The 12,420-nt window shown below is 35.1% G+C and overlaps 1 protein-coding gene across 1 annotated transcript; it reads right to left on the bottom strand.

Moving 5' to 3' along the window:
- Positions 1 to 329: 329 nt before the first annotated feature.
- Positions 330 to 11,740, bottom strand: cln6b (CLN6 transmembrane ER protein b). The gene is made up of 7 exons (XM_082160754.1): positions 11,695 to 11,740; positions 7,932 to 8,046; positions 7,512 to 7,610; positions 5,618 to 5,806; positions 2,434 to 2,489; positions 1,733 to 1,855; positions 330 to 1,148 (listed from the first exon to the last, which is right to left on the bottom strand). Exons 1-7 carry the CDS (start codon positions 11,715 to 11,717, stop codon positions 863 to 865), a joined length of 891 nt encoding a protein of 296 aa, XP_082016880.1. The 5' UTR covers positions 11,718 to 11,740; the 3' UTR covers positions 330 to 862.
- Between the last annotated feature and the right edge of the window lie 680 nt (positions 11,741 to 12,420).

Genomic DNA, 12,420 nt, shown 5'->3' with positions numbered 1-12,420 from the left:
AGAGGATACGTCCATAAATTCTACCCTATTAGTCCACATCGTAGGCTATATAAAAAAAATCTATCTTAATTTAAATACATTAGGCCTATTCATTATTTACCAACATAATACTTAAGGCAGGACAACACAGATGTATAGGAGGGAAAATGAACCAATGTCACTCTCCAAATTGATTATTTTGTATTAAAAGTCTTCTGAAATGTCATACATATGCAAATGAGGCATTGCAGGCCTATAATTAAATATGCGCTAATTTGCATACATTTTCAGAACAGAAATCAGAACACATGGATAAAGCCTTTTTTTATTTTGTAGACATTAATTTCGGACCTCTCTCGCTCTATAAATCAGAAAATACTGTCAACAGACAGAAAATGCTTTCATAATGTTTTCAGGAATAAAATGTTTATAAATCAGGCGAATGACATGAACAAACCACTCTGTTTTTCCTTCCAAGATTCTTTGATGAATAGAACGTTCAAAAGAACAGCATTTATCTGAAATAGAAATCTTTTGTATAACATTATAAAAGTCTTTACTGTCACTTCTGATCGGTTTAATGCGTCCTTGCTGAATACACGTTTTTTTATAAAAAAAAAACAGACTAACTTTTGAAAAATAGTGTATCTTGACAATTTAGAATAGAATAGAATAGAATAGAATAGAATAGAATAGAATAGAATAGAATAGATATTGCATGACTTTGACTGGTGGAAATGGACTCTGTGCACAGCCAAAACGTTGGCATAAACTCATAGGATGCATGTGCATAAAGTCCATTTTTGAAGGTGCAACGTGACATTAATGAAGAGTTTATGGTTGCATTGCCAGTCATGATCTGCCCTGACAGTGATCTGTGTGTTCAGTCTGCGAGCGTCATGTGTTTGTCTCTCAGGTGAAGTGTGTAAAGGGCCCACGGCTCAGGTATATACATGACTCCTGGGTATTTCTTCCGTAACACCACGTCCTTCCACAGACAGGCGACCCAGACAGTCACTAACACGAGTGATATGGAGAAACTGTAGAGCAGGAACAGTCCGTTACTGTCGGGCAGAAAACCTTTACGCCTCTGGTGCATGACTGTAGCCGTCATGGCAAAAAAGGTGAAGATGAAGGGGATGAAAATTTGTCCTTCCGTCACAAGATACCTGAGGAGTAAACAGCAATTAATTTCAGTTCAAAGTCAACAAAAAGCATGCATAATACTTGGGGGAAGAAGTGTTAGTAACACTTTACACACTTCTAAAGCATTTATTAATCTCACACTCTAAAAAATGCTGGGTTGTTTTAACCCAAATTTGGATCAAATATGGACAAAGCCAAACGTTGAATTAAAAAAATACAATTTAAAAATGTTAACCCAACGGCTGGCTTTGTCCATATTTGACCCAAAATTGGGTTAAAACAACCCAGCACTTTTTAGAGTGGCAGCTGATCAAAATTAACTTTTACCAACACATGAATTCATTTTAATGCAAATGAGCTTTATTGGCATGACAAATTATGCATTATTATATACTAAGAATGTTGGTAACCAGACAGTTGACGGCACTCATTGACTTCCCTATAGTTTTTTTTTTATCCTATAGAAGTCAGTGGGTGCCGTCAACTGTCTGGTTCTTTACAAAATCATCTATTTTGTTCAACAGAAGAAACTCATACAGGTTTGGAACAACATGAGGGCGAGGAAATAATGACATTTTTGGGTGAACTACACGAGTGTTAAACGGACCAGTAGTAAAGGCCACTAGGACCCAGCAGAAGCCAAGCGGAGACGGGCATCTTCTTCTCTGATTTGACAATGGTGAAACAGCCAGTGAAATACAGGAACAGGATGAGAAACAGAGGAACACTCCTGTACAAATTAAAGATAAAAGTTTAAAAGTGATGTTTAGACAACAGGGAACGTTGTAGCAAGGTTCTCTCAACGTTATGAACAAACGTTCTTCCAGTAACTGGTCTTTAATAATGCTCTCAAAACATTATTTATACATTGTTCATGGAATGTTTTTTTCTGAAACATTTGAATGTTCCTTTAATGTTTTTTTTTTTTTTAAATGTTACTACTTGTTTCGGAATGTTCAGAGAACAATCAAAAGTAACATTCCAATAATGTTTGCAAAATGATACAATGTTTCCTTTACGTTTCGTATAACAGAGAAAACCTGGATGTTGTTGAAATGTTCAGAGAACATTCAGAAATAAGGTTTTCATAACTTTATTGGAACGTTAGCTAAAAGTTCTTAGAACATTTTGTTATCTTGGTTATAGATTAAATTTTAATAGTTTAATAAATGTATAAATGGCACATTTCTGCTTTTAACCCCTCATGAGGCAAGGATGTTTCTACTGAATAATGATTTTTTGATTAATTAGGTTAATTATTATGAAGTAAATCATGGCTGAATGTGTGCAGAATATTTTCCATCTTACCACATGCAATGGCCCAGACTTTCATCATAATACTGTAGCAACTCAAACGAGTCAATCTGTCAGAAAACAGAGAAAAAAAGTAGATTGTTGTTGTTTGACCAGCACAAAACTCAGCAACACAATGGTTAGAATAAATCTATTGTAATCTATTAAGCTATTAAAATCATATTGTATCCCTTAAAACTCATCTTTAATCACCAAAATGAAATATTTAAATGTTTTTTCCTTGAAAAAAATGTCTGTCTTAAAATATCTTGAATGTAACTCGACACCCTTGCCTCATTTAATATGCAAATGAGCCCCGCCTCCACTCACTCACTCAGCTCAGAGATCCACTGGTTGACGATCACACGTTGATCTGATTGGTTACAAGGTAGTTTGTGACATCAGAAACTCCAGCGATTTCAAAGCGTGTTTTTGAGACTGTCTTTGGTTCACTGCTAGCGTAGAAATCTAGACGCACTCTAGCGGCAGCAAATGTAATTTACAGCCAGGGTCGTCTAGCAACTCTCCATTGTCGTGCGAGCTGGAAAAACCAAACTCTAGTCAGGCCAATCACATCGTGTATAGAGTCAGTGGGCGGGGCTTAACATAATGACGGCAGAGCTGTGACGTTCCGCGTGAACTCCCTCCTACTTGAAAACAAAGAAGATGGGTCTTTCGAATCGGCTTTGGCCGCGACTCTGGAAGATTTAGGGGTGGTTTCCCGAACAGAGATTAAGCCTAATCCTAGACTAAAATTGCCCTTTAAACCAGATTAACAGAAATCTGCTTTCTCGGTCAAGACTTTAAATAGTCCTAGATTTAGTCCAGAGTTTAATAAGCTAATTTCCTAGAGGAAGACTAGAGTTACTCGAGGACTAATTCAAGGCTCAAAATTAAACCTACCAGGAGGCAGGTTTAACTTCAGATTAACATTGTGTTTCAAAGCGGACATGTGTATTACTTGGACACACACACACACACACACACACACACACACACACACACACACACACACACACACACACACACACACACACACACACACACACACACACATATATTACAAACAGACTTTTCGTTTATTCCATAGCTGGTGTGAGCAGTTTATTTAGCTTGCTTAAAAAATAATTTCCTCTTGTTTAGTAATTTTTTTTGATTGCAGTCTTTTTCTGATTCCATTGTTTTCCTTGGATTTGCTTCTCAGTTCCATGCAATTTTAAGCTTTTCTTGGTTCATTCCATGGTTTATAGGCAACCTCTATCATGCTAATTCAGATTAGCACAGTTGGTTTTAAAGTGTTAGTTCACCCAAAAATGTAAATTCTGTCAGTAATTACTCACCCTCATGTTGTTCCAGCCCTGTAAGACCTTCGTTCATCTTCAGAACACAAATTAAGATATTTATGATTAAATCTGAGAGCTGTCTCACTCCTCATAGGCTTCTATGTTATTGAAACTTGCCGGCGCAGAAAGTTTTGTTAAAATAGTCCAAGTGACTACAGTGGCTCAATCTTAAGTTTATCAAGCGACAAGAATACTTTTTGTGCGCAAAAACCCCCAAAAATAACGACTTTATTCCACTATTCATTTCCTTCTCTCTGGGCCTCGTCGCTTTATAAACTTGAGATTGAGCCACTGGAGTCACTTGGACTATATTAACGATGTCTTTAATACATTTTCTGGGCCGGCAAGTTAAAGTGTCTTAGAAGCCTATGGAGGAGTGAGACAGATCTCAGATTTAATAAAAAATATCTTAATTTGTGTACCGAAGATGAACGAAGGGGTTGGAACAACATGAGTAATTACTGACAGAATTTTCATTTTTGGGTGAACTAACACTTCTGTCAATAGTGGGAAGAGGATCAGGCATGACTTTTTACTGCGCCGAGTCGAAGTACTCCGAAAAGTGCTATTCCGCCATACATTATAGTTATCCTTTTTAACCCGCTTAGAAAAGCGCCACGTTTTATTTTGTGTCACCATACTTGGTCGTATAACTACTCGTGTAACTGTTTTTAAATAGGGAAAACGTTGATGTGTTTGGTCACTTCTAAATTCATTGCTGTCAGATACCATTGAATACACTGGGCTAAGCTAAATGCATCAAAGTGTCGCCGCGCGCCAGAGCGATTGAGTGCACGCACTGAGACGAGAGAGGTATGTATCAACTCGTCTTAGTAAAGGGAATAACATAGTTTAATATGAAAAAACGGTGGAGTATCCCTTTAAGAATTTGTTTAATGCAGCATCCAAATATAGGTGTGTTTGGGTTGTTTTAAATAAAAAAAGATATAACTAATATATCATAGATTTGTTTGTTGTGGTGGTGATTAGACGAGATCTGTGGTGACGTCACAGTTGTACTGCATTGTGGGACATATAGGTGCCTGAAGTGTACATATGAAGTAGACTCGGTCAAAATCGAGGGAACGAGAGTCTGTCCATATAAACTTCCCTCGTCCACTTCACGAAGTGGAACGCACTTCAAAATGGCGGCAGGGATTCCCCCGAGGGGAAGTGCTTACACTGCAGTACACGAGATCCAGGGGGCGGAGTTGGATCCAGATCTAAGGGGTGGAGATTGGTAGGTTTAGGGGTGGGTTTAGAGATCAGGGGGTGGAGATGGGTAGGTTTAGGTATATATAAGGTGGGAGGAGTTGGATCTGGATCCAACTCCTCCCCCTGGATTTCGTGTTCTGCAGTGAGGACCATCTCAGTGCTTAGGGAAGCTTGCAAGTGCGTGTCTAAAAGTGGACTGGAACTGGTGTAAGTTAGCTCCGCTGGTGGGAAAACGCTCTGGTTGGTTGTAGTGCTGTATCCTATTGCGTGCAGAGGGAATTTGAAAGACAACCGTTTATCCCGCCGCTTGGATTGAGCCGTGCCAATGGTGTGTTCCCAGACCCGACATCTTGATGTGGGTCTGGCTTGTCAGGCTAGTTCACTGCAGTTTTAAGGAGAAAATACTCAGCAATGGTGTCGACTTATGAATTTACACATGGTTTGTTTTAAAGCACATTAAAAACACCACATAGACACATAAACAACATTAAAACTGGATTTTCACCACAGGGGGACTTAATCACTAAATCCAACTATAAGCATAATGATATGCTGAACAACTGCCATACAAACTGTTAGAGTCTTGAAAGCTCTTGAAACTGATTCTGATCATTAGACTGAGTTTTCCTGGGCCGTTCTACCAGGGTTTGTGGTCTGAGGTTCTCCATGATGGGGTTTTCTCTGATGCTCAGGTGTAGCTGGTATCCACTGAGCAGAAGCCGATGGCTAATGGAGTCTCCCACCAGGTGTGCGCTCGAGCCCATCACAAACGTGATGATACACAGGTAAACGGCGGAGCGAGGCAAAGTCTTCGGGCTTCGCTCTATGAGCTGGAACAGAACGTTGCATGAGATATTATATACCAAAATGATATTATATACCAAAATGCAGTGCATCAAATTATATTTAACAAGTCAAACATGCATTTTCACTCAAATAGTTTTAGTAAAAAAAAGTGTGAATATAGGCTATATATTAATGGATGCTGAAATTTCAACAAGAAGGCAAAACTCATATTGAAGATCACATTCAAAGAGTTCATTGCAGTAATATAAACAAGATCCCATTTGACTTCTCAGTTCTAGAGTGATGAAGTATAGCTGTGATCTATTAATGACACAAATTACAACATTTAACACACAAAAGTGAATTGAAAAAATACAAAATAGCTAAATATATTGTATGCAACTCGCTGAACTAAACAAGTAAGGTCATGTGACAAAGCTATTGCATTCTATTTCACTTAAAAATAGCAGACGATCATGAACACAAACTCAAACCTGCCCGGCAACAGCATCACTGCAAAAATTATGCTCTTCCTCGAGTGTTTCTGTCTTGTTTTCCAGTACAAATATCTAAACATACTTAAATCAAGATACATTTACTGGAGAAGCAAAATGACTGAAGATATTAAAGTCACTCTGTGGTGTAAATCCAGCTTTTAATGTTGTTTATGTGTCTATGTGGTGTTTTTAATCTGCTTTAAGACAAACCATGTGTAAATTCATAAGTCGACAGCATTGCTGAGTATTTCCTCCTTAAAACTGCAGTGAACCAAAGACAGTCTCAAACACACGCTTTGAAATCGCTGGTGTTTCTGACGTCACAAACTACCTTGTAACCAATCAGATCAACGTATGATCTTCAACCAGTGGATCTCTGAGCTGAGTGAGTGAGTGGAGGCGGGGCTCATTTGCATATTCATAGAACCGCATATACTAAATGAGGCAAGGGTGTCGAGTTACATTCAAGATATTTTAAGGCACGAAGATTTTTTTAAAGGAAAAAACATTTAAATATTTCATTTTGATGATCAAGATGAGTTTTAATAAATACAATTATTGACTATAAAGGGGGATTTTAAGTCTGAAAATGGATCGTAATGAAGCTGAAACAAGATATCTGCCAATGAAAAATAATATTGTTTTCCCTTTGAAATAAGTTTATTTTTCTACCCCCAAAGAATATTTGTTCTTGTTTAAAAAAAAAAAAAAAAAAAAAAAAATTTGTTTTGCTTCTCAAGTAAATGCATTTTGATTTAAGATTGTTTCCATATTTTGTACTGGAAAACAAAAATGCGTAAGGAAACAGTGATCTCTTCAACGCTGACCTGAGAACAGTTTAATCATATTATAACAGATTTCTTGATGCATGCCATGCGTGTCATCAATCATGTGGACTGGACAGAGAGAGATCACTCGCACAAGAAGACAGCCGGAGTGTCAGACAGATTGTAAAGGTCAGTGTTGTTTATTCTCAACAGGTTTGGGATGACACATCATAAGTCATGTAACTTCTCAGGTCATAAACATCATCTACTTCTGAGCCCCTTTTTCTCTGTGAGCTGTAATAAAATGTTTGTGCTTTGTGCAAGCGTCACACTGAGATATGACAAAGTGCCAAAAACAAGAGCCATCCATCCTGGAAGTGCAATGCATCTCAGGCCATGCAGTCTTCGAAGGGGCGGGGCTTACAGAATGGGCGGGGCTTAGCAACGAGGTGTCAATCAATTAGCGATCTGCTCAATAAGCTCACCTTGAGCAGCAGGAATGGTGTAGTGATGTTGTACAGCATGTGGAAGTAGTCACCAGCACTGGGTCTGTTTAAAGGGAACCACTCCAGAGGACAAAAGATCTAGAGGAAAAAAGCCTTACAAGAATACAGGTGCAATTGCACTGCAAATATCATAATCTTGCTTACAAAAAGTATGAAAAATAAACATTTTATTATATACTCTTCTGTACAATGTTTGAGACTTTGTATGGCTAACACTTCTCCTGTTATTGCCTCTTTAAAAATACAAAATAAATTAAACGTGCCAGCCAAATGTTTAAGCATAACATGTGAGATTTCATCGATTTTTGTTCCGAGACTTTTTTTTTCTTTTTTTTTTTTTTTTTAAATGTAAAAGCTCTGAACATGATGCCATGCCTTATTCTTGTGTTGTTTTGTTACCATGACTACAGGTCTCCCAAAGTCCAGGAGCCAGTTCTGGATGGTGAAGCAGCACCAGAGGTCCATGTGAAACTGAGCTTTCCTCAGGCAGGCGTCCGTCTCCCTCGACCCGTGTCTAAGCAAACATACGCCATCAAAAGACAAATTGATAATGAGAAATACAGTCAAACCTAAATATATTCCGACACCTTCAACATTTCTCACATTATCACAGTTTATTTGCTATAGTTTCGAAAATGGTAATAAAATATGAGCCGAACTCAGTTGATATTTGACTGGTTTTGTCCGTCCTTCTGTTGGACTGTCTCACACATGAATTATGTTGAATATCTGTCAGCTGTTAAATTTAACTACACAATTAGATAATACCAGTTTAGCTCAACCAGTGACCAAGCAATGCTTCATTTTGTTCAGTCTGTGTGTAAAAAGAGCATTAGCAATTAAAGACAAAACACTTCAGCAAAACATGATCAGCTCAAAGTGTCTGAATCATTTATGGTCTCAAATGTCACTGGTAGTCTCTGTATGAAGAGTTATTGGGTATAATATATCACAGTTTACTTTATTTTGCGATCCTCACTTACATAAGTGAACTATAGTGTCCTGATCACACTAGTGAAAAGAATATCAAAAATGACATCTGGTGTCTGAATAGTTTTTGGTGTGACTGTGTGTGTATGAAAGTCTTCTGGATGGCGATGCGTTCAGGAATATCTGATAAAGGATGTCAGGTCCTGCTGTGTGTTTCCCGGAGCATCTGGCATATATGTTTCATTTATTTCAGTCCATCTGGCTCACTCTGGTTATGTCACTTATGTCACTTTTTTGTTATGTAATTTTTGTTGTCGCGTTGTTTGACTTTCACGCTGACTTTGCTCCACGGACCAGATGTTGGAGCACAAATCAGTTTTATTGCAGTGGTTGACATTAGGATGCTAATGCAACCGTAATATTAACAAAAAGACAAAACTAACACTGAAGATCACATTCAAAGTGTGCATTGCTATAATATACACTAGATTTGTACATTTTCAGAAGAAAACGTGAGTGCAAAACTTGGAAATGGAAGTGAGACGGTTACATTTAACAAAACAATACGTGTAATTGTACAACAAAATACGATGAAAATGTATTTTCTTTGCAAATAAAAAATCTTTCTAATTTATAGAGAAAAAACTTAATTATATTTAACAAGTCAAACATGCATTTTCATTAAAATTGTTTTAGTAAATAAAGTATAGAGTAAAAAGTATGAATAGCCTATGTATGTGTATATACTGTATATTCCAGTCTCAGTTCCTGCTCAAACCTGCGTAACAATGTAACAAATTTGCACTTTAAGTACTTTTGCAACAAATATATGCAGTGTAAAAAAAAAGTGAATTATGTTAAAGGAAAAATTAATAATGCAGTAAAAACTGTTAAATGGTTAACTTTTAACTTATGGGGCGCCGTTTGTAAAGCGGCTCACGCTGAAAATAACAGCAACATTTTGTCACATTTAGCTTCAAACAATGTTTAAAAAACTGGTATGAATTTTTGACGGTCACTTTTTACCACATTTACAACAATATTTGTCAACTTAGAGATAGGCTATTTTAAATAGTTAAATCTAAATATTAAATGTTATACCAAAATGTTAAATCTAAATGCTAAATCTAAATGCTAAATCTAAATCTAAATGTTAAATCTAAATCTAAATGTTAAATCTAAATCTAAATGTTAAATCTAAATCTTAATGTTACATCTAAATATTAAATCTAAATCTAAATCTAAATGTTAAATCTAAATCTAAATGTTAAATCTAAATCTAAATCTAAATCTAAATGTTAAATCTAAATCTATATGTTAAATCTAATTCTAAATGTTAAATCTAAATCTTAATGTTAAATCTAAATCTTAAATCTAAATCTAAATGTTAAATCTAAATGTTAAATCTAAATCTAAATGTTAAATCTAAATCTAAATCTAAATGTTGAATCTAAATGTTAAATCTAAATCTAAATGTTAAATCTAAATCTTAATGTTAAATCTAAATCTTAAATCTAAATCTAAATCTAAATGTTAAATCTAAATCTAAATGTTAAATCTAAATCTAAATCTAAATGTTAAATCTAAATCTAAATGTTAAATCTAAATCTAAATCTAAATGTTAAATCTTAATGTTAAATCTAAATATTAAATCTAAATCTAAATCTAAATGTTAAATCTTAATGATAAATCTAAATCTTAATGTTAAATCTAAATCTTAATGTTAAATCGAAATCGAAATGTTAAATCTAAATCTTAATGTTAAATCTAAATATTAAATCTAAATCTAAATGTTAAATCTAAATCTAAATCTAAATGTTGAATCTAAATGTTAAATCTAAATCTAAATCTAAATGTTGAATCTAAATGTTTCGGGTGAAACTAAATATTTAACTAATATGCAAATTCAAAATGCGGTAACCGGATTTAGATTCAACATTTAGATTTAGATTTAGATTTAACATTTAGATTCAACATTTAGATTTAGATTTAGATTTAACATTTAGATTTAACATTTAGATTTAGATTTAGATTTAACATTTAGATTTAGATTTAACATTTAGATTTAACATTTAGATTTAGATTTAATATTTAGATTTAGATTTAGCATTTAGATTTAACATTTAACATTTAGGTGTACCATTTAATATTTAGATTTAACTATTTAGAGTATCTCTAAGTTGACAAATATTGTTGTAAATGTGCTAAAAAGTGACCGTCAAAAATTCATACCAGTTTTTAAATGATGTTTGAAGCTAAATGTGACAAAATGTTGCTGTTATTTTCAGCGTGAGCCGCTTTACAAACGGCGCCCCATATTAACTCACCTTATAAAAAAGTGTGGAAAAACTGAATATTACATTTAACAAGACAAAATAAGAAATTGTACAATAAAATACTGTAAAATTATATTTTCTTTGCAAGTAAAATGTGAATTACTGGTATGCTTATTTACGGAGAAAATCTAAATATTGTCAAAACATGAACTTTTTCGATATTTTTAGTAAAGTATGAAAGTAGTAGCCTATGAAAAAATATTAGCCTACTATCATAAAAAAATCATTGCAATACTGTATATACAAAAATGCACAACAAACACTGACGATTACATTCAAAGTGTGCAATGCAGTAATATAAACCAGATTTGTACATTTTCCAAAGAAACCGCGCGTGCAAAACTCGCCACCATGTCCGAAGAGAAGCAGGAGGAGTTCCAGTTATCATTGAGGTTTGTTCATATCACTAATTCCTGACCTTACCATCATTAAAAGTGCAAGTGAAGTGTCAGGATGATGGTTTGGGACAGACTTGTTCAGATCAAGAAGAGGATGGAGTCGCCGTGGGAAACGCATTTTAATCTCATCCGATTTGTTTCCCTCAAATCCCAACCCAATATCTCTCCGGCTGCAGGGGGTTTGGGAGGCATCAGAGAGCTTTTGGCTTCTGAATGAGAATCTAAGGTGGATTCAACCCAATCCAAGCACATCTTTAAAAAAAATGTTTTTAAATAGGCTATATAGCCTACAGTTATTCAATATTTTTATTAAATATTAATATTTAATATTAAACTATTAGATATGTATTTTAGAATCAGAATTGTCTGCAAACGTCACATACTCATAGTCACTTTTCAATGCATTATAAAACCACTGAACTATTTACAAGTGTCAGAAATAAAACTTTGATTGCTTCATATGTAGAATTAAAAAAAGGCAAAATAAAAGTCTCAAACCTGGTCAGGAAGGCAGCTTGCATCGCACAGTTCTGCCTCCTGCGCATGATGGCTGGCTTTCACCATGAAGATTTCTTGCTTCTCACCCACACTGGAGCCAGATGATCCATGTGAATGACCTTTGACCTCATCGGGTAGGGGTAGAACAAAAGAAAGCAGTCCTTCTGGTTGAGCTCTGATCTCTCCTCGCTTGTAAAGACACTCATCACACGTGTCGCTGTAACTCGAGAAGATTCAATTCAATCCCTCTGAGCTGACGATATATATAGTATGATTTCTGACCATTTATTCAAATAAATGCTAATTCATAAGGTAAAATAAAACATTAATAACAACTAGTTTGGCTCATGCATATGTGGAGCTTGTCTGCTCAAACAAAATCCCGTAAAGATTAGGTTTTCAGTGCATTTTGGTGTGGTTGAGAATGAGATAAACCTTTAATCCAAACCCCTCCCTTTGTGAAACGCATGAAATGGTTCAGGATTTAATATTTTTGTTCAATATACAGCACCATGTGTCCCTGGAAAAGCATTTTAATACCTTCCAAAGAAAAAAAAAGAAGAAGAAGAAAAGAAGGTATTTATAAATTAAACATGAAATCTAGTTATGTATTGTTTTAGTCTATACATTTATTTTATATCTACACAATAAAACACAATTAAAAATTCCGATTATTTTATTAGTGATATTATCTTTTGTACAGTGATGTATAAATATTTCAGATGA

Source organism: Leuciscus leuciscus (assembly GCF_965113295.1).
Source record: "Leuciscus leuciscus genome assembly, chromosome: 25".
NCBI classification, from domain to species: Eukaryota; Metazoa; Chordata; class Actinopteri; order Cypriniformes; family Leuciscidae; genus Leuciscus; species Leuciscus leuciscus.
Note: the sequence above shows the minus strand (reverse complement) of the source record. Positions and strands in the feature narration are given on the sequence as shown.